This window comes from Podarcis bocagei, assembly GCF_964188305.1.
Source record: "Podarcis bocagei genome assembly, chromosome: 7".
Classification (NCBI taxonomy): Eukaryota; Metazoa; Chordata; class Lepidosauria; order Squamata; family Lacertidae; genus Podarcis; species Podarcis bocagei.
Window position 1 is genome coordinate 32,424,688 of NC_138132.1, and position 23,186 is coordinate 32,447,873.

The 23,186-nt window shown below is 44.0% G+C and overlaps 1 protein-coding gene across 12 annotated transcripts in view; it reads left to right on the top strand.

Annotated features, from left to right (window-relative positions):
- Positions 1-23,186, top strand: part of CSMD2 (CUB and Sushi multiple domains 2) — a 492,033-nt gene that overhangs the window by 373,086 nt on the left and 95,761 nt on the right. For all 12 annotated transcript variants that reach the window (XM_081199993.1, XM_081199989.1, XM_081199994.1 and 9 more), the window contains 6 exons: positions 318-444; positions 4,040-4,242; positions 6,760-6,951; positions 8,919-9,057; positions 14,535-14,722; positions 22,351-22,545. In XM_081199993.1, coding sequence (XP_081056119.1) covers positions 318-444; positions 4,040-4,242; positions 6,760-6,951; positions 8,919-9,057; positions 14,535-14,722; positions 22,351-22,545 — 1,044 coding nt within the window. The remainder of the gene's footprint in view (positions 1-317; positions 445-4,039; positions 4,243-6,759; positions 6,952-8,918; positions 9,058-14,534; positions 14,723-22,350; positions 22,546-23,186) is intronic.

Genomic DNA, 23,186 nt, shown 5'->3' on the forward strand with positions numbered 1-23,186 from the left:
AAGCTGCAGCCCTTATCTTTAGAAGATTGTCCTCACTCCGAATGAAGTGGAGGCAGAGGACGGTGGCCCCCTGAATATGGGGGGGTTCAGCCCTCTACCCACAAATACTGAGGGGGTGAAGCCCCTTCTCCCCCCTATAGTTGGTGCCCCTGTTCTCTATAAACAACTCCCTTGTATTTTTGTCTATGTACTGTATGCAGTTACTATGATCTCTTGCCTCTTGAACTCAAAGGGTTATGGGGGGGGGGAGTTGCCAAAGACTACTAAGCAAATGGCATGCAGAGCAGCAATGGAACCCCAGTGTTGCTATTTTTCAGCGGAGTGTGGGGGCAGTATCAAAGATGAGCCTTCGGGAAGGATCCTGTCTCCAGGCTACCCAACACCCTATGACCACAACCTCAACTGTGTCTGGACTATTGAAGCAGAAGCTGGTTGCACAATAGGGTGAGTTCATGGAAGAAAAGCACTTCTTCACACCAAATTCTGCTCCCATAAAAGGCATTGATGACCACCAACTTGGGTGGCTTTAAAAGAGGATTAGACGTATACATGGGGGAGAAGGAGTCAATCACAGCCACAATGGCTATGTTCTAACTCCCCTGTTGGAGATGCCATGCCTCCCAGTACCAGTTGCTGGGCTTCATAAGCAGGGAGAGAATGGTGCTGCATTCAGGTCTTGCTTGTGGGCATCTGGTTGGCCACTGTGAGGTTAGGATGCTGGACTAGATGGATCTTTAGCCTGATTCAGCAACATGGCTTTTATTAATTATAGAGATAGAATAGACTAGATTTGCACTTCCGTAAAACAGGCTCACGATGTGAGATAGGGCAACCCGCTCAACTCCCCTTCCCATGTCCCCTGGTGATCTAAATCACATCATGCTATATGCAGGGAACAGGTGCCCCTGTGTAGACCTGTTTGTGATCTGCAATTAAACATAAATAAATAGAGGAAAAAGCCTGTGCCAAAATAACCCAAAATCTCTGGCAAGAGTAGCTGGGTTGTGCAATGTGTGTGAATTATGCAAATTGACCGTATTTGCATGATTTCTCTTACTTTGCATAATTTATTTTGCAATGTTTACTATTTTGCATAGGCAGAAGGTTAAAAAATAGGACCTCAAGCTTCATAATCAGTAAATTAATCAACTATTTTGTTTCTAAAAAATCTAGTTGATTAATCAGTGGCGGGTGGGCTAGCTTTAATCATAGAGGCAGAGAGTTAATGCTATACCTATTGATTCTTTTGAGGTTAGTTTCATCTTTGTGCCTGTTGCTGTAACAGGCACTGTGAAAATAAAATAAAAAGGTACCAGATTCCCAACCCCACAAAAAACTGGTTGTCATGGTGGGTGGCATGCAACTAAGTTTTATTCAGAGAGGACCCACTGAAATGAATAGACCTAAGTCGTGTTCATTAATTTCAGTAGGTCTACTCTGAAAAGAGTCCTTCCATCCAGGCACCAATCAGTTTTATATATTCTGCAGAGTTTATAGCAAGGATTACTTCTGGAAAGATCTATGTTCCCAACTGCAGTGTCTGCAGCCCAGAGGCTGAACATACTCTAAATTGTGATTCTGGCCTAGGCGGTACTGTAAGGTTACCAGATTTTTTTCAATGAACCCGGGGACACTTTTCAACTTCAATGGATTTTGTATGGGGATTGATTTGTAAATCCGGGAACTGTCACTGGGAAACGGGGATGTCTGGTAACCTTACGCTACTGGCAAAAGGAAGTCTTTGAGTGCCCCAAACAGGAATTCAAAATACCAAACAGAGGTTTGAGCAAAGAATGCTGAATCCTTACTTGTCTGCCCTCCCGTAATTTCCTCTGCAGTTTCACCCTTTCCACTCAACTTTTTCCCAGTCTACACTTACTTCTAATATTAGAACCTAGCTGGTGGGGGCAGGGTATGTGTGTCATGACACTAAACCCGGGTGCCACAGTGGAAGGGCCCATAGAGCCCAAACCATCACAGGCGCCTTTCCCTGGACCTGAGGAACTGAGGGCCTCTCACATCACTTTGCTAGACCAACAGCACACAGAGTGCACCAGATGTGGGGGCATGTGGAGAAGTGCTTGTTTTCAGGCCAGAGGGATGGCCCTTTTAGAGTTTACAGTCCTCCAACATAAGGGGTGGAACTGGAGGCAGAAGTTCAAAAGACTTCACATCCAGCCCTCCACAAGTGTAGTTACCCTATTGGGAGCTCTCCATGGTGCTGCTTTGCCATGAGGTCACCTCCTTGGGACCAGAAAAGGGAAGGAGCAGGGAGGGCTTCAGCAAATGGGCAGCAGGGTTTCAAATGGGGTTAAGCAGCTCTGTGACCCTTTTGGTGAGGTAAATCATCAGCCCCCTGTTTATGCTGAATAAAAATCCCTTGATCCCAATATACTACTATAACATTGCTATTAGCCAAAATCACTGTTAGTATTTTACACCTATGTTAATCAAAGCGATCAGCCTATCATTTTCAGTCCCTGGATCTCTTGTCTTGCCCATAGATATGTGTGCATGAGGAGGGTCTCATCTGAATCAGAGTGCTTAGAATGAACCATGACAGGACGGTTGATATATGTCAAAGGAGGCCCCGTGTGCAAATCATGGCTGGCAGAGTCTCCTATTGTGGCATCACGAAAGTAGGTCTTCTCTGTAGTGACAATGACCCCTTAGAATGTCTCTTCCCTATGCAAACCAGAAGGTGCTCACTGTGGCAGGCTTTAAACAGCTACTGAAAACTTACTTATTTTGTCAGGCTTTCCCTAGGACTTGGTTTTCTGAACTCACTGCTCAATATCTTTGCTGATTCGATTTTCATATTGCATTTGGATAGTAGGTATTTACTTTTTGCTTGGGATTTTATGGTCATAATTTTTGTGAGCCTCTTAGAGATTTTGCTAGGGAACCTGTGGGATGGAGAAGTTGTTGGACTACAGTTCTCATCATCCCATACCATCCGTGATACTGGCTGGGGCTGATGGAGTCCAGCAACATCTGGAGGGCTGCAGGTTCCCCATCCCTGTATTAAATGGGACAAGTGTGTATGAGAAAGAGAGAATAGATATATACTGATGGATAAACAGATTCAGTCACTGTGAGCGAGCTGTGAGTCCCCTGTAAGTTCCCTCAGCGGGAGGAAGGATGGGGTTCTTGTCTTTTAAGACGTTTCAGAGGAGTGCCAAACAATAGTGATAGGACCTTCTTCAAAGCCTCACATCTTCCCCCACTGCTTTCCCTCAACGTTTTATTGCATCTCAAGTACAAACGTTGGCGAAAATACAGATATAACAAGCATATTCAATAAAAAGTCAGAGAGGTTTGGGCCGCCTGAAAAAGCAGTCAATTAATAACCATGCAGTTGTCTGACATATATAATGCATTGCCACAGTACCCATTATCTCGAAGATGGAATTAAAATATTGAAAGTGCCGTGCCGCTGTGGCCGCCGCTTAACAGGGTGGAAAAGAACGCCAATAATAAAGAAAACAGAAGTGGTTGTTAAACTTGGCTTGAAGTGCGCAGAGACATTTGGAAAAGGCAACTCCTTTTCTCCCTGTTCTTTTCTGCTTTCTGTAATGAGCTTATCTTGAATTGAATCTTTTTGTGACTGTCCAGTTATCCCTCTCTCTTCGTAGCAAATACCCAATTTCCTGTCACCATGAACTGTGCTCCTCTCCGTGTTCCTTTTAACCAGCAATCTCATATTATTTTTCCACCCTACTGACTTGTTTAATGCCAATTCCTCCCCCACAACCCAGGAATCCTGAGGACAACTGTGCAGTGAAGGGAGTGGGAGGAGATATGTAACAAAGTTTTTGGGACATTCTGATCAGGCTAGAGTTGACCACTGTGAGAGCAGAATACTGGACTGAATGGTCCAATGACCTGACTCAGCAGACTTTTCCTATCTCCTTAGAGTACCCAGGGCTCTCTGGGGGGAGCCAAGGTAGTTACAGTTTTGAAACTTACAACAGGTCTATAGTGCAGATATAGCCTTATTGTATCTGTTCTCTCCTCCACCTCTCACCTTGCATGGCAGCCTCCATTTCATGGTTTTCCACACAGAGGAGTTCCATGATGTTCTGAGGATCTGGGACGGGCCTGTGGAGAAAGGGATTCTCCTGAAGGAAGTCAGCGGTTCCACTCTGCCCAGTGACGTCCACAGCACCTTCAACTCTGTGGTCCTCCAGTTCAACACAGACTTTTTCACCAGCAAGCAGGGCTTTGCCATTCAGTTTTCGGGTAGGTCTGATAAACAGTACTAATCATTTGAGAGAAGGGCAAGAATCAGATGGAAATGCCTTTTCTCATCCTGTCATGGGCTTTAGACCAGGTGTCCTTAGGTGCAGAATCTTGAGCACTAGCAGCCCTTCTTGAATTGGTACCATGCTCTGCACTCCTTCCTCATAATCCCTTTGTCACTGCACACTAATGAATGGACCTTGGACCCATCAGAGCATCAGGAATGTCCTGAGGAGTGCCCCCCCCCCACAAAAAAACCCATGAACACAAAGAATCAAACATCAGCATTGAAAGACACTGGTCCTTTAACTGCCCAGGTGCAACTCTTGAGCAGCATGGCAAGATAGGCGATGTTGGCCTAGTTGCCTTAGCAAAGGGAATGTGTTCGCTTCTTCCCATCCATCCATTTGAAGTGAGGGCAACACAAGGGCCTCAGTTGCCCTCAGTCATGTCACCAGGAAGCTAAATCTGGATATACTGTGCTGTGATGTTATTTGCAAACAGGTATGAAAAAATAAGAAACCTCTAAGATAGTGGAGAACATTTCATGACCTTTGAAAGCTCATTTCCACAATGAAAATTCCACCCTGAGACAGTGCATTACAAACCAAGCAAGCAGAAACACATTTGCACAGGAGAGGACTCTGAGAAGTTTATTTGGTGCACACCCAAGGGTGCATGGATCCCCGGCTATGCCTCTTGGGCCCCAGGATCAGCCAAAGTATGTCATAAATGCTTTCTAAACCCTCAGCACTTTTCCTCCACATTGCAGCAAATCATCAGCAGTCTTCTATTAGGCGTTGAATGATCTTATTTGAGTAACCCCTGAGAAGCACCTGGGGACCCTCAGTGTTCCCCCAAACAAAGCCATTGCTTTGTTTTATTTTTAATAAGCATAGTTTGGAGTCTCTCTTTTCAAGGGGCTGCTTGCTGCTTTCAGCACCCCCTCCAATTAAGAGGTATTCTGTCTGTTTTTAAAGCCTTGGGCACTGGAAAGAACAAGAGTGAGTTTTCACTTAACATAACATCAGATTTCCCAAGTTCCTTCCATAAAAAGGTCAGGCCCATGACTACCTCTGAAAGCTGGCGGCAAAATTCCTCTCCATCACTTAGTAGGAGCATCTTTTTGCAGTACAGTTTATTTGAGAGCATATGGTTGACATAAGATTGTAACAAAATGCCATGTAGGATTAGCAGATGCCCAGGCTTATTAAGTAAACATGAACGAGTGCAAATGTACATCAGGCTGAACTCCACGGAGCACACTTGAACTTGTCATCCCCCGCAGCTTTTTCCCAGCTGCAGAGGCAGATGTCATCTGTGAAACAAGTGATATTGTGTGCTTGAGTATGCATCCCTGTGCAAGCTCACACGCACACGTGCAGACCAGAGTTTGACGTGAGGATGTGCAGAGTCACCAAAGCCTGTTGTCAGTGCCAGGCCTTATGCCCTACACTGAAACAGTGACAGCGCATCTAAGCATGTGCAGAGTGCACTTCATTACCACTGAGAAACCAAAAACAGAACATCTAGGCTGGGAGGAAGGGCAGTCTGCACACAAGCAAGAAGTTTCAGGCAGTGTTGTGGAATGGGAACACCAAAGGGGACCATGTAGCATAGATGGCCTGGCATTGTTGTTGTCCTCAACCAGCAAGAGGTAAACTTCTGCAAAACTTTTGAAGTGTAGGAATGCTGGTGTCGCCTAGTGGCTAACTATGGTGACAAAAGGAACCAGTGTGGTAGAGAGGTTAGAGTGTTGGACTAGGAGTGTGGACATCTTGCACCACACTTTTCTTCCATTGAGCAGGATGCAGGAAAACCTTGTAGCCTCATCCTTCCAAGTCCGGAAAGTGGCAGGCTATATAAATACCCCCAGATTGGCTAAGACTGGTATGCACTCTAGGAACTTCCCTAGAATGACAAGTGACACGTTCAGTGTCTGAGATGCACAGTTCAACAATGTCAGGCTATGGGTGGAGGTACCTGAAAGGAGAGTCATGTTCTCCAGCTCAGGATCCCCCACATCTGGACTAGACTGGAAACAGAACCAGGGAAAGCTGTGGCGAGTGGAAACCCCTGTTCTGTTGACAAGGCAAGAATAGAAGCCTGTGTCCCTGGTATATGCTGGTATTGGCCAATCCAGAGGATTAATACTGCCTGACAATCACATGTGCTTTTATTTTGATGGCCCTTCTCCCTTTGCTGCCTGCAGGGAGCCTTGAGCACCTCCATTCCACAGTACCTGACTTGGCCTTTCTAGGTTTAAGCCATGGGTGGGGAACCTTTTTCAGATCAAGGGCTGCATGCTAGTGTTGGATGGGGCAAAAGAGAACAGGACAACAAATGTGAGTTTTGCCCTTGAACAGTAGCCTTTTTTTCTGCACACACTTGCACACACCTCCCTCCAGCCAAGAGGTTCTCGACCCGTGGTTTGAACTGTGGAATCATTGAGAACTGGTTAATATATGAGAAACGCTGTTGCCTTAGTTCACTCACTTTTTCCCTTCTTGTTTTCAGTGTCCACTGCCACCTCCTGCAATGACCCGGGTGTCCCACAGAATGGGAGCCGCAGTGGCGACAGCAAGGAGGCGGGAGACTCCATCGTTTTCCAATGTGATCCTGGTTACGCCCTGCAGGGGGATGCCAAGATCAGCTGCGTGCAGATTGAGAACAGGTTTTTCTGGCAGCCTGACCCCCCAACCTGCATAGGTAGAGGCTTCAACTTGGCTCCCTCTGAAGTTGACAGCAGCTAGAGACAGTCACAGTAGAACCAGCAGGAAAAGGAAGTGCTTAGCCCAGCTTGGATCGCTTCACTGCTTCATGAGAACTTAGTGTGGAGCAGGGCCAGAGCTGCAAGTGAAGTGATATTTCAATCTAGTGTAGTAGTAATAATAAAAAATGAATACATAAATTATTATTATTGGACATTGTAGCAGATTATTGTGTGAAATAGAATATTCTTAATCCTACCTGTAGAATATATTGTGGTTTAAACAAATATAATCTGAATCTTGAAATATAGTTCATGGGAGGAGGAGGATAATCTATATTTATATTTAATTTTGTAATACAGTTTGTATCATTTTTATTTTTATTTTAAAAAAAGATGTTTCACTGAGGTCTTTCTCCTCTGAGCTGGCAAGTCAAATGAGTTGGGAGGAAGAGGACCCTGTAACTCTGGCAGTGATGAAGCTGCAATTCCCTCTCATCTTCCAGGATTTTGTGTTGCAAAGAGAAGATTGTAGTTGGTGGAGGGGGGAGCATTTTCAGGGATTGGAGGGAGTAAATATTGTGGGGAGGGGGATGAAGAGCACAAGGGCTTTTGTCAACTGCCAGCCACTATTATTTTCTTCACCAGAATGGCCCAGTATGATGATGAGGTGGCATCATTCTGGGGCATTCTTCGGAAAACAAAATGGTGGGAACAGTTTGGGTGAATTCCACATCACCCAAATTCACTGACTTTTGAAATGGTGAAAGAGGGAAGAGCAGTGTTACCCCTCTTTTTTTCACCAAACCTGCCTCCCCGTCCCCACCCCAAGGCAGCCAAAAGTTAAATGCATGCACACATAGGTCCACGCTATATTAAAATTGTCATGCCAAGTACACCGAAGCAATAAATGTTCAATTAATGGTCTAATTAAATGTTAGCTGTCTGTGTCATCCTCTTGTACTTAATTTGTATTTATAAAATATAATCCCAAGCAAGGGAAATTAATTAATACCCTTTCATTCTAAAACTAATTTAAAAAGAAGGTCAAGAGTTTTCTGTTTCTTTTCTTTCTTTCTCTGTTTTCACTGGAGGGCAGCTTATGGGTTTCATTCCTTTGTGAGTGACTAACTTGATAATTTGATACCCGACCCAACCAATCATAGCCAGATAAACCACTGCTTTGGAAAGTTTTGGAAAGGTGAAAATATACATTATTTTGGCAAACGTACTCCAAAAGGCATGGAAATGCCTTATAGTTGGATTCAGGACCCTGGACCCTCCAGATGTTGTCATGGGAGTTGGCGTCTGTCAACATCTGCTGGGCCCATCTCTGCCTTATAAGGAAAAGAACTGTAAGAAGGGAGAAGGGCCACATAACCATTCTGATGAAAATCCCCCTTGCCGAGACCATCTCACCTCACAAAACCTCAACTGAGCTCTGGTTTTTTCTGTGTTTTGAGTCTGGGTGGTTGGAAATTACTTCCAGTCATTCAGAGGAGCATGTTGTTGGAGGGGAAAATGTCATTAGCAGCAAACCTAGGAAGATACAGGGGTTGTAGAGGAGGAAGCCACTCCTAAAGTTGCTAGGTAATACTCAGGTCCTTAAAAAGGTAACGTTAAAGGACCCCTGACAGTTAAGTCCAGTTGCGAACGACTCTGGGGTTGCGGCACACATCTCACTTTACAGGCTGAGGGAGCCAGTGTTTTTCTGCAGACAGTTTTTCCGGGTCATGTGGCCAGCATGACTAAGCCGCTTCTGGCGAAACCAGAGCAGCGCATGGAAACGCTGTTTACCTTCCCGCCGGAGCGGTACCTATTTATCTACTTGCACTTTTTGGCGTGCTTTTGAACTGCTAGGTTGGCAGGAGCTGAGACCTTTTTCAGGACCTGAAACAGATGCCTTGCATGTGTGCAGGAGAAAGAGGCTCTGAAAGATAAGCCTCATGTATACCTTCTCTTATAGCTCCCTGTGGTGGGATCCTGACTGGGCCTTCAGGAGTGATCTTGTCACCAAACTACCCAGAGCCTTACCCCCCAGGAAAGGAGTGTGACTGGAAGCTGACTGTCTCTCCCGATTATGTCATTGCCTTGGTATTTCACACGTAAGTTCTCCAAGTTTCTCTTTCTTACCAAACTGCATGATGCAGCTCTCTAGTGTATATGAGGAGAAAGTGCTCACAAAATCTGAATATTAGAAGAAAACAATTTACAAAAATGCATTACAGGAGAGGGAAATTGCTTGCAAATATGCAGACACTTGGCAAAATTAAGTACAAAAAACCCACAAATATTAGGAGAAATACATGTGGAAATAAGAATTTCATGTGAAGTTCTTTTTTTAAAAAAACGCAAACGTATTTGAAAAATTGGGGGGAAATGGAAAAAATGGAAAGAAAATCATTTGGAAAAATGAAAAAAAAGGAGCAACCCCCTCTGTGTTAATCATCATGTATTTTCTCTTTTCTCCTGGAGGCAGAGTTTCAGGGTGCCTGGGGCACCACCAGTGCTTTAGTGCCCTTACATGATTCTGTATTCAATTTCCAGACTTGGTTCTAACCATAGTGCAAGTTCAATTTGACATATTTTTTCAATGTGCATATTTCCTTTTCTTTTCCAGGTGTGCATGAGTGCATATGAGTGCATATGCAGATTGAGGAGCATATCAGACACAAAGGAATCTTGATGTGATTATGTGCTCACATCAGGAATCTGTTTTGTGTGGTGGTTTTAATCTATGTGCTCGTGCACATCTCTTACCTGTGTAGGGAGGGAAATATAAATTTTGAAAGGAATGACTTCCGTAACACACTTCACATTTATTGCAAAAGGGGGAGGGGGTGTCATTAACATCAGCAGCCCTCCTTATTATTGCTTGTAAGCCGCTCTGAGCCCGGCCTTGGCTGGGGAGGGTGGGGTATAAATAAAAATTATTAATATTAATATTACAACAATTGGACTGTATGATATTCTTAGTCACTGACTTCTCCCCACTTAGATAGATGCGGTTTTTTCTGTTACTATTTTTTGCAAATTTGAGCAAGGAGGAAAACTGGAATGAAGCTTGGGGTTGTTCCTACCTTCTTGTAGATAGAACATTGAAATAAATCAAAGATGGGTGTCCTCTGCAAGACCCACACTGACAACTGAACGCCTTTGATCATATGAGATGCTTTTTAGCCAACATCCAAAATGGCTGTAGGCATTTGCTGGAACTTCAGCTGTTAGAAAACCTCCTTACTGATAATGCTCTGAGATCAGGCAAAGAGCTTTTGTAACATTGGTCAGATTTTAATTCTGCTTTTGGCAGGGTGAAGATTTTGTCAACAATGATAAATCTTTTTGGGTGGGAACATTCCTCATTGTCATGGTGCAGATTTTTGTCAACAATGATAAATCTTTCTGGGCAGAAACATTTCTCAGCCTAACTTTTGAGTTCAGTTTCAGCTGCTGCAAACTTGGAAATGGAGGTGGGAAATAACCAAAGGGTTGTAAAAGTTGTTACATAGATATGCTTTGCTTTTTCTTGGAGTATTTGTTAACCAGTGTGTTGCCAGCGTGATAAACACATTAGCCCAAGTTGAAACCCCAGCTTGTATTATCCCTGTTTGTTAAGGCCCTAAAGATGCTATTTTGCTCCCTGTCTCTCCTCACCACCTCATTTGCTGAAGTGAGAACAATTGGATGGGAGGCACAGTGTAGATCCTGCTTTGCAGTAGTAGCACTTTACAGATCCACCAGGAAGCCTTTTCTGCTGCCTTTTTGCTGGCAAGTGACAGCTCATATTTTCCCTACAAGTATTCTTAACCAGTGGATAATACATTTGTTTACATATTTCATATATATATGAAATTGGAAATATATATGTATATATGTGTGTGTGTATTATTGTTTATTAAATCAGTATCCTGTCATTCTGCCAAATGAATCTCATGGGAGCACACTTTGTATTTTTCCTCCATGCTGCTTTTATTGTGTATCAGTATAGTGTTGTTTTAATGTGAGAGCCCTTTTCATGTAAGTGGCCACAGGAAGGGTCAACACTGTAATGAAGCAGGGGATGAAGGGCTTTGCCACTGGCCTCATCTCCAAACTTCCATGTCTCCTTGACTTTTTTTTAAAAAAAATGATATTTATTGAAAAAAGAATTTTTTAAAAAATTTCAAAGATAAAAGACAAAACAGAAAAAGAAAAAGAAAAAATAAAACCATCATTTTCAAATTCTCCACTTTCATTACCTTCTTTCTATGACCTCCTCCTCCTCCCTTTTCTTGTATCTTGATTAATAGTTGTCGCAGCAAATCCTTTCCATAATTCATAGTATTCTGTCATTACATTACCTTACTCTATTTTCATCTTATCTTATAAAAACCTTAAAGCTTAAGACTTAAATCTTATTTTTACTAACTTCTTATAGCCATTACCTTTTTACCTAATTCTTTAAACATTTTTACAAGAGCCAAGTAATTTCATTTCAACATTTTTCTAACATTCATCAATTTTATAAGGCATTCCTAATGATAGAAAAAAGAAATAAACAATCCAATCTTCTTCCAGCGTCCCTTCCTCCTGGTCCCGGGTTTGTCAGTCCTTTTTATCCCATTAGTCTGGCACATTAACCTGGTGATCTTATATCCGAGGCCTTCAAGTCTCTTCCATGTCCCTTCCGCAGCTCTTCTTCATATTTTCCTTTCGCTCGTGGGAACTCCAGCTTGGTAGTGTTTTTGACCCTTTTCAACCAATCAGCCCCTTTCCCATAGTCCAGACTAGACTCCATGTGGTATTTTAAGACATGTTTCAAATTCCCTCCAAAATTGGGAGCCCCCACAGCTCCAAACATCTGACGGCCCATTGCCAGACTCGGAAAGTCCAAACATCTCTGCATAGGGGGTCAGTCCAACCCCCCATTTCCAAATCAATCCAAACTTTATCTTTCCAAATCTGGTTTTTTCCAAGTTCATTTGTCAAATCCAAAGGCTCATTTTCCTGCAAGGCCAAAAGTTCCTCCCTTTCTGGCACCCAAAATTCAGCAACATCCTCTTCTCTCAACTGTTCTGTCATGGCACACTCCTGTTTAAGTTCCTGGGTGGGCTCCACATAGTTTCCCACTACCTGTTCAAATGTTCTGGCCGCATTAGTCATCAAATCCGTCTTCTGACTTAACTGATCCAATAGGGCATTTATTTTACAGAAAGCACCCAACAGTGCTTCTGAAAACATTGTCCTGCAAGGTCACAAGTCCTTTCCCACGGTTGTAATCTGTAGCAGCTGCAAGCTCCCTAGAATTAGTTACAGTTTCACAGTCCCCCTCTAGGGGGAAAACTTCTGATTGTTCTTTCTTTTAAGGACAATAGCAACAAAGTTTCTTTTTTAAAGATATTTTGTCAATATTTGTTCCTTTAAAATGCGAAAGGAAACAGTGGAGTCACAATGTTACTCTTCTTTTAACTGTCTCTCATAAACATTTGTCTCTGGTCAATGAGCTTCAAATGTCAGTTCTGACACCCCGCTCCAGGATCAGGACGGTGGAAAGTTACTTTACTTTAAACTCACTTCTGCAGGTTTAAACAGTCCAAAAAAGATCCCCCTTCTTCTCCTGCTACCGAAGGGGGGTTCAACGATTTTAAATGGTGAAAACCAATCCTTTGAAAGTGATTTTCTAAGCTCTAGTTTACGTTGTCTTTGCTTTCTTCTGACTACAAGGAAACGGAAGGCTGACTTCCTGTTTAGACCTTCCCGTTTCAGTACCAAATTAAGGTAAATTTTTAAGTCCAATTCCTTTCTAATCGCCAGTTCTTATTTGAAGTCCAATTATTCAATGTTTAAGTACTCACGGGTGATTACTTTAGATGCCAAATTGTCCCAGGAAAAAGGCAGCGCTCTCCGGCAACGGCTGTGCGGCTTCGCTCCACGGAAATAGCAGTTGACTCACAGCACCGCGCCACTTCCCCCTCTTCGCTTCGGAGCCTGTTAGTGGGTTCCTTTGCGGGTTGGGGGGTGCTAAGGGTGCCGGCTGAGTTCCACGGTCACAGGCTTCATCCGCCTGTGATTTCTGAAAGGGTCCCTGCTTCGCCACAGCGGAAAAGACCCGTTTCGCGCGGAGCTGTTCCCTCCGGTTCAGAGGGAGTCCGCCATTGCCGATGGTGCCACCCCGGAAGTCTCCTTGACTTTGGTGCATTGTTAGACGAAAGTCTGAAAGGTGAGGTGGCTCTACCTAGGGAGGCTCCATGGCATGATTTGGAGCCTTGCACAAATTAGAGTTCCATATTGTGTGGAGGAGTCTTTGTAAGGACATCTGCCTCCCCATTAAACTTTTGCCAAACACGTGGAGCTCAAAGGAGCAGGGCAGGGCAGTTGCATGACATTGGGGTGTGGTTCAGGAGGCACAATCCTATTCCTCTTCTCCACGGTATGCCTCCACATAGAGGGCCAATGACTGTAGACTCCATCTCAGTTCCAGCAGATCTTTTCTGAAGCTGGTGTTTACATCCCAAGGCTGCATTTTTAAAAATCAAAACATTCTATTTTGATGGGCAATTTTTTTTCTATCTCATGTTGTAAATCTTAGCATGACCACAATAGAACCTCCTACTGGCTACCGTTCCATTCTGCAGGCTCTGAGAAACCTTCACAACCATTCACTTTTAAGCCATGCCAGCAGATCCCACCAGGTTCCATTGGCACAATGAGTTTGTATTTCTGGGGCTTCTGCTTGGAAGACCTTCCACATTAATGCAGTTGCCCTTTTTCTATCTTGAGTCACACTCCCAATTTCAAAGAGCTATTTTATCCTACTACCATTTTTTCTGTTTAAAAAAAAGTTAAGTTACCTCTTGTATGACGCAAACTCTTATGTGACCCATGGGGTTTCTCTCTACACTCAAGAATCCAAGTAAAAGCTATTTCAGACTTGGTAGTTAATTGCCATGGTGATGCTTCAGTCATTGGTATATTTGGATTTGATGCTATTTCGAGCAAAACTGAAATTAAGTCTCAATTTTTAGTTGCTGTTGTTTTCTTCTCCCATATTTTGAGCTTGAATTTTTATTTATGATGTTTATCTTATGGCTGCTGGCTGAGAACAATAAAAGTTTCTGTGCTGAAACCTGTCATTATTTTCTGTTTTGCATGGTGGGTGAACTTAGGCCAAGGGGCCAAATGCAGCCCCTTCTCCTTGCTTCTCAGGACTCTGAGCTACACCCTGTCCTGCCCCTGCTTTGTGCCCTCCATGAGTACTTTGCCTGGCTGGAATGTGACCCTGGACTTTGATTATCCCATTTCCTTGCCTGAATAAATGATGGAGAGATATATGGGGTGGGGGTGGGTGTGGGTGTAGAATTCTCTGGCTTCTGCATGGCCGAAATGTAACCTTCTGTACAAAGGTAAGTATCACATGCAACCCCCCCCCCCGCCCGGCAGAAGGTTGTGCTCAGACAGAAAAATATTTCTCAACTCCGTTTTAGTTTATCACTTAATTCTAGTGTCATTTTAATAGAGGGGCAAATATACTTGGTGGCAGTGGTGGTAATGGCAATAAATCTAACACTGATGGATTTCCCCCCCTTCCTACCTTCTTCATCAGCTTCAATTTGGAACCAGGATACGATTTTTTGCACATCTATGATGGTCCCAGCTCGCTTAGCCCCCTTATTGGGAGTTTCTACGACACTCAGCTACCAGAGAGGATTGAGAGCAGCAGCAATAACCTCTTCCTGGCCTTCCGGAGTGACGCCTCCGTCAGCAACATGGGATTTGTAATCTATTACACAGGTGTGTGTCAAATTCTAGGAGATAGCTATGTTGTTATTATCTCTACCATTTTTTTATCCTGCCCTATCTTTTGCTACCAGTCCCTAGTCGCATTTAATTCAGCAGACATCTATGTTATATTACCATTGTGGCAGCGAAGGCTTGTCATGAGCATTGCATGGGGGGGGGCAGAGGGTTAGAGAGACAGGCGTGCGGGAGAGAGCGAGAGAAGAATGGGAGCTTGCGCCATGGTTGAGGGAAGCAACAGAAAGCAGTGGGGCAGAGGAAGCTGAGCTAATCCATTGGTCCAGCCAGCTCAGTTTTGCCTATACTGTTTGGCAGTGGCTGCCCAGGGGTTCAGGCAAGCGTGTCTTCCCGACACTACCTGGAAATGACATGGATTGAGCTTCTAGTCTCATGTAAAGGCAGTGTGGTGCACATTTAGAAGGAAAGCCATCAGAATTTCAAAACCAGGAATGATTGCAGCTCCATGAGCAGTTTTTGTTTTAAAGGAAATATTAAACACTGCTGATTTTCATGTATAAACCTGCTGCCATTTAGCTGAGAATCACACCGTCTAACATTTTCAAAGGGGACAAGGGAGCAATTCATTTTTAAAAAACAAAAGCATAATCTCCTAAGTGGATGCCTGGTGAGGAACATTTGCAGAGGGAACGAAGTGGGATTGTACAGGTGTAATATATTCCATCTTCTTTCCCCTTCCATTTCTTCTCTGCATTTGACTAATCCCATCCTGCATTTGCAACCCTTCAAAGAGCAGAGCATGCCCTTTGCAACTTCCTCTCAGCTTTCAGCCTCCAGAGTACTTGGAGAGCACTGGGGGGTTAACCAGGTGCGCCTCTCTGTGTATTGCAGCAGGATTAAAGATTGCTTCACATGGGTTGTTAGCTCTCTCTGGAGGGAAAGGGTGGGGGTGGGGGTAACCTCTCTTAGCTTAATGCTGAATGCAGGGATGTCATTCTTAAAAAGGAATTTGGATGCTCTGCCCTGTCTCTCTCTCCCCTTCAACTCTGGCTTGTTCAAAGGGAAAAATTAACATGAAACTTTGCTCCAGAGTCAGACTTCTCTGTGGTGAAGTTAGTTCCATTTGAGAATTAGTGCAGTGTAGCTGTTGAGAGAATGAACTGTAATCTTGGGAGTCCCGATTTCAAGTCTCACCTGAGCCCCATCACTCCCTCTAATAGCGAACTCAGTTGTTGCATGCTGACAAGACTGAGAACCAAGAAGGAATTTAAGAAGACCCCAGCTGCATTAGAGACTGCCCCATTAGGGCAAATGGGGCATTGTCCAGCCAAGCTCAGACAGTCCCCAGGGCTGGCCCAGGATGTATTGCCTCTTGAGGAGGTGATTCGCTTCCAGAGAATATGTAGCTCTGTCTTACTCCCCAAATCAGTTATGCTTCTCAGGTTTCACCAGGGCAGAAAGGATGACTGTTAAACTCACTGGACTTAAGCCAGTTTAAATACGTCCTGTGTGTTTCTGTATGAAACTCCACCCAGCAGAAGTCTCAATATTCACACCATAACTTACTCTAGGGTGAAAGAGAATGACCCCTGTCTCCCCACCCCACTGCCCCATCTATGCCACCTGTTGCCGATTCTGTTTTAACACACTGTCAGCTTCTCTTTCACTTCTTGAACATGAGCCTTATGTGAGTTTGGGGGCTGTTAATCTCAGGATAAACTAATCTGTCAGCAAGCCCCAGGTTAGTAAGCCATGTTTTTAAAATACACTGCCTGCCTCTCCCCCCCATCTCCAGACCTAGCAATAACAAATTCTGGGTTTTTTTAAAAAATAAAAAGCTCAATTATTGGTTATTTACATCCAGCCAATTAAACCTGTTTAGCTGTTGCTCCTTTAAGGCATTCACTTAGCTCTAGTTTTTAAAAAAGTCACCCAAAATGATTACAAGGTTGAAGCTCCTTCAAAATGAGAACAAGTGTGTGGCCACTAGTGCTGATGCTAGGAGTGCTGGTGATGTCCTGACCCAGGATGTTGGTCTTCGTAAAGCTGATGGTGAGGCTGAACTCCCTGCATCCTTGTGCGAAATGGTTTATGAGTCTCTGTAGAGCAGCCTTTCTCAACCTGTGGGTCCCCAGATGTTGTTAGACTACAACTCCCATCATCCCTGAGCTCTGGCCTTGCTAGCTAGGGGTGATGGGAGTTGTAGTTTAACAACATCTGGGGACACACAAGTTGAGAAAGGCTGCTGTAGAGCTTCCTCTGTCCAGGCTGACCACGGTGATCTCTCCCACCAACAAAGGCAACCCATAGCACATGTACCATATGCCAATCAGGTAGAGATGATAACTCATAACTGCTGGCTCTCGCATTGTTTTCGCTGCTTTTGCAGCACCAAAGTGACCTCTCCCAGGCACAAGCCTGGGTGATGTTTATGGAGGTTCTGGGCTGCCCAGCCAACAAGATTCTCCCCCTCTTGGCCTCACTGATGTGGTCCAAAGGAAAGGAAAGCAATACAGTTGGCACCAGCTTGGCTGCAGGAGTTGCTGAAAGAAGGCATGCAAGATTCCAGCCACTTTAGGGACTCAACTCTGGATTTTTGGATGTAATGGAGTGATGTCACTTCATTCCATCCAGTGAGGGGAAATTAAAGACTGCAGGAGCTAAAACTGAGGGTTGTGAGCGGCAGAGACATAGCTCAGCGGCAGAGCATCTGCTTGCATGCAGAGGCTCCCAGGTTCAATCCTCAACATCCCCAAGTAGGGATGGGAAATATTTTGAACTGAAATCCAGGAGAACTCCTGCCCCTGATTGTAGATGAAAATGATAGCAAAGGTGACGGGAAGAGTCAGAGGCCAAACAAAACAAAAAGTCCACAAGGAATGGAGAATATTAAAGAATATTTGAAGAACCATGGTATACAGGGTAATCTCCTGGCAGAGCCAGACTGAGCCTTGTAGTATATAAAGGTAATTGACAATTTACATAGAAATATGATAAAAAATAGAAGAAATAAGTAACTGTGCGGTAAAAGTGTATTTAACAGATAACAGATAACAACATACAATGAAAATGTTTGGAAGTCTTTTTTAAAACTTCTTTTTCTTCTTTATTTTTCTTTTCTTTTATTTTTTTCATAAATTGTAGTGTCATGTGTATTGTGTGAGGTATAAAAAGTATCTTTGCTTCACTTGCCATCATTTTCTTTTTTGTTACAAACAAAAACAGAGAGTGTTGTATAAATGTTGTATAAATGTATATTTTTAAAAATAATAAAGATTGAATAAAAGGGGGGGAATGAGGGAATGGACCAATGACCTGACTCAGAATAAGGCAGCTTCCATTGTTCCTAAGATATGAGGAGGGTTGCTGTTCTTTTTTGTGATTCTTTTAAATGTGTAATTCATATATACATAGTACTTAGATAAGATTTTTTATCACAAAATGCTCAATTAAACATGTATTTTATCTCAGTGTGCACATTTCTCAACATATTATAAGCACTTTTGAGCCACAAACTGTATCTCTGCATTCAGAGAAGTGCAAAATCCTGAAGGATAATTACTGTCTGATTTGCGTATTGGTCCAGGAGTTTGCAAATTAGGTCAGTTTGCTTCAAAGTGCAGATCAATTGACATTCTCCTCCATCTCCAAGCTAAGGAAAGAATGAAAGTGAAGAGAGAAGACATCTCCATGAAAAAGCTGGGGGGGGGTAAGGACAGTTGGTCAAGGAATATCCCCCTCCCCACCTCTTTTTCCAGCAACAAAGCACAACATTGTGCAGTATGGTTTCATTTCATTTTTTTCTCAAAGGGAGCGCAGAGGCAGAGATCAAGAGGAAGACCTAAGATGCCTGACAGCTGAGTGGGAGGCAGAGTGTCAAGCGGTAGCTGCTTCAGCTCCTTACATGAAAGGCACCACGGCTCTTCAGAATAACAAGTGGGGAGGGGGGAGTGAGAAATAGAGGCACTGAATGGTGGCAGGAAGCCTGTAGGGGTGAGAGTTTCTTTAGCGTGGAGAAAGGGCCTGATAATAATATCCCTTAGAAGTCAACACTGCAGACAAGAAAGGCAACATTTTTATTTTTACTTTGTGGCTTGGGGCTGGAGTTGTCTGCAGGGAGGCTTTTGCTGCCTATCGTCATCAAGGCAATCTCTCTCTCTCTTTCTCTCTCTCTCTCTTGTAGTCAGAGGAGGCTGCTCCATTGGGACAAATGGGGTGCTGTCCCACCAACTACAGTCTTCCCTCAGCTATTCTCCACTCGCCTGCCTTCTTTCTTACTGTGGCAATTAGAGACCTGCAACTAATCTTGCACCAAAGAGTTGCCCCATTGTATCAGGAAACATTAGGGACACGGGTGGTGCTGTAGTCTAAACCACAGAGCCTAGGGCTTGCCAATCAGAAGGTCGGCAGTTTGAATCCCCGTGATGGGGTGAGCTCCCATTGCTTGGTCCCTGCTCCTGCCAACCTAGCAGTTCGAAAGCACGTCAAAGTGCAAGTAGATAAATAGGTACTGTTCTGGCGGGAAGGTAAACAGCGTTTCTGTGCGCTGCTCTGGTTCGCCAGAAGTGTCTTAGTCAGGCTGGCCACATGACCCGGAAGCTGTATGCCGGCTCCCTTGGCCAATAAAGCGAGATGAGTGCTGCAACCCCAGAGTCATCTGTGACTGGACCTAACGGCCAGGGGTCCCTTTACCTTAATCAGGAAACATTCTGTCCTCAAGGTACCAGGATTCGCCTTACTCCTTATCTTGTTACCACATACCAAAGTGTATGCACAATACAGAAGAGGCCCACATGCTGCATGAAGGTGCTCAGAGAGTCCTTTGTTCACTTGCTTAATTAATATGCAATTAACCAGAGTCCTTATATGGAATCATAGTAGGGCGTTATCCCAAATGATTGGAAGGTACTCCATGCATATGTATAGTCTTAACTGATAAGGGGAAAGTATATTAGGAAGCCCCCTTCTTTGGGAGGATGCTCAGTCCTTTTGGATGTTAATCCACTGAGCCTCTCTGTCTGGCCAGCAAAGACAATAAACGTTCCTTTGTTCTTCTCATGCAACAGCGTGGTATTTTCCTTTCAGCCTGTTAAATTGCAACATTTGTTGTTTAGTTGTTTAGTCGTGTCCGACTCTTCATGACCCCATGGACCAGAGCACGCCAGGCACTCCTGTCTTCCACTGCCTCCCGCAGTTTGGTCAAACTCATGCTGGTAGCTTCGAGAACACTGTCCAACCATCTTGTCCTCTGTCGTCCCCTTCTCCTTGTGCCCTTCATCTTTCCCAGCATCAGGGTCTTTTCCAGGGAGTCTTCTCTTCTCCTGTGGTGGCCAAAATATTGGAGCCTCAGCTTCAGGATCTGTCCTTCCAGTGAGCACTCAGGGCTGATTTCCTCCAGAATGGATAGGTTTGATCTTCTTGCAGTCCATGGGACTCTCAAGAGTCTCCTTCAGCACCATAATTCAAAAGCATCAATTCTTCAGTGATCAGCCTTCTTTATGGTCCAGCTCTCACTTCCATACATCACTACTGGGGAAACCATAGCTTTAAATATATGGACCTTTGTTGGCAAGGTGATGTCTCTGCTTTTTCCCAAAGGGTGGCTCTAGCTGTCAGCTTCTTCCTCCTCCTCCTCCTTGTCAGTGCTTCCTCTTGTAGAACTCAGCAGCGATGCCGATGAGGAGAAAACAAGACTTAGTTGTTTTTGCCACTTGTTGGCTCTCTGGTTCCACCTTCTGCTGGGCTCCCTTCCTTCTGCCCTTCCAGTTCCAAGGAGATGGAGCTGCTCCTGGTCACAGGCTTTATCCGAGCGGTGCCTTTCTCATTCATGTCATACAGCAGCTCCACCTAATGCCATCGTCATGGCTCAGGTGCTTAACTCTGTCTCAGTGAATAAACAGGAAGCTGTTGCTTCTTAGGATATCCTGGCCCCAAACCATATACAGTGGTGCCTCGCAAGACGGAAAACTCGCTAGACGAAAGAGTTTTCCGTTTTGGAGGTGCTTCGCAAAACGAATTTCCTATGGGCTTGCTTCGCAAGACGACAATGTATTGCGAGTTCCTGCTGGTTTTTTCCCCTCCCCCCCTTTTTCTAAGCCGCTAATCCGCTTATCAACTGATCCGATCAGCAGATAAGCCGCTAAAAGCCGCTAATAGCGCTAATCCGCTAATCCGTCAATGGGCTTGCTTCGCAAGACGAAAAAACCGCTAGACGAAGAGAATCACGGAACGGATTCTTTTCGTCTTGCGAGGCACCACTGTAGGACTTAATAGGCCCAAACCATCCTGAATTGTAGCCTGAAGCAGTTTAGAAACCTGTGAAGCCTTTGAAGAGATGTTCTGATTTGCCACAATATTCTGGCAAACTTTGTAGCTCAGTGGCTATGTTCTACCTCCAGAGGCAGGATGCTTCTGAATACTTGTTGCTGGAAATCATGCATGTGAAAACCTGCTTGCAGACATCCCATATGGATCTGGTCAGCTGCTGTGAAAATAGGATACTGGACTAGATGTGTCTTTTGGTTCTCTTATCTTCTTTAGTTTCAGACGAGATGGACTCCTATTTGAAACCCTGGAAAGCCACTGCCAGCCAGTGTTGTCAATACTAAACTGGATGGGTTGTCTGACTTGGCACAAGGCAGCTCCCTACATTCTTGAGCCATCTGATATATCCAATTCCCACTTTCTTGTCTAATGCCAGTGGTTGTTACCCAGATCCAGAGCCCCTTGCATGCAACTGGTTGAATGAATATGACTGTATGCATGGATCTCCACATCTACCTTGCAACAGGTGGTTGCTGCCAGCATGGGAGGACTGAGCTCAACAAATTTAGAAGGTCAAATGGTTTTAAGGAAACACTGCCTTAGAGGTTTCCTATGGTTTCTGTTTGTAGTTATTGGAAACTCAGTTGAGGCTGTAAATAAGCAGAATGAGCAGAAGCAAGTGGTAAAGAAGATGAGGCGATGTTACAGTATCCGACTTTTTACACCTAATGAGGACATAAGATCTTGAATCTTTTGAGGGAGAATAGGTGAGGTATGGGGGGGAAGTGGTGGGTTTTGTGTTTTTTTTTAAAGAACCATGACAATCTAATTTCAGGGCACATTTTCTTATTGTTCCAGGGCCACGATGTTCACAATTAAAATAAAATACAATAAAAAGCCTTGGGCTTTTAATGAGCAATTTTCAAAAGACAAAAGCTATGGATTAATCAAAGCCCCTAATTATATTTCATGCATACGAAAATCAGGAGGAGATGAGGGGAGAATAGAGAAAAGGAGCACACTTTTTCTGGATTCATTCCCCCCCCCCCCCGAATTATTTATATATAAATTGAGACATATTTCAATCCTATGGAGGTCTCTTCAGAAGGAAATCCTGATGGAATTCCATAGGGCATGTTTCTCATTAAGTGTGTATAGCAGTGTGTATTGCCTGCATAAGCCTGGCGGAATAGAAAAGTTTTCAACAGGGATTCAAAGGCTGAAGCCTGCTGAATCCCTGTTCCATAGGTAGTCAATAGGTGCTCCAGAATATGTTTTCCATAAACCATCCTACATTCTTTCCTGAGAGGATCCTTTGGCACTTTGTTTTATTCAGAAAGACAAAGCAGGGGTGGTCGCTAGGAGTAAACAGTTAACATCGTGGCAATTTATTGTTCCAGAAAACCCCAGAGAATCTTGCTTCGATCCTGGTTCGATTAAGAATGGCACCCGGGCTGGTAGCGAGTTGAAACTGGGATCCACTATCACCTACTACTGTGGCAGTGGCTATGTGATTGATGGGGTGTCTACCTTAACATGCATTATGGGAGGAGATGGAAAACCTGTGTGGAACAAACCAAGACCTACATGTACAGGTGAGCAGGGTAGAGTGGAAGTGGACTTCTTTCTGTTTAGTTAGTTATCACCTTCTGCACATGTGTCTCAAGGCAACGTGCAATAAAAACAGCTTGAAAACGGTTTTAGATAGCTGGTATATTTTAAATAAAACAATAGATACAAAATAGGCACTTATGGCAGAGACCCGTTCACGCAGTTGGGAAAGGCTGTCAGAACAAAAAACATACTTGTTTGTTTCCAAAAAGTGCAAATACTGGGTGCCTGTTGTATCTCTACAGGAGTGCAGTTTCACAGAGTGGGCAGCCACACTGTGAAAGCCCTACTCCAAGCTACTGTGGGACTGGCTTCTGATATCTTTGAAACTTGCAGGAGGAGCTCTCGCACAGACCTCAGTGACCTACTAGATATATAAGGAATAATTATAGATAAGGAAAAATTCTCCCAAAGCTGACCAGGGCAGCTTCAAATTGCATCATGTGAGCATTGCTGTTACATGGGTACAGATAGTTATGCATCCAAAATCATAGCAGAGCCGTTCAAGCAGTTACCACCCATGTGTACCCCACTCCACTTCTCAACAACCCACATAGTTCAAGATGCTGCTCACAACAGCTTTTGAGATCAAACAGACCCTACATCATGGTGATAAACCTTCCAG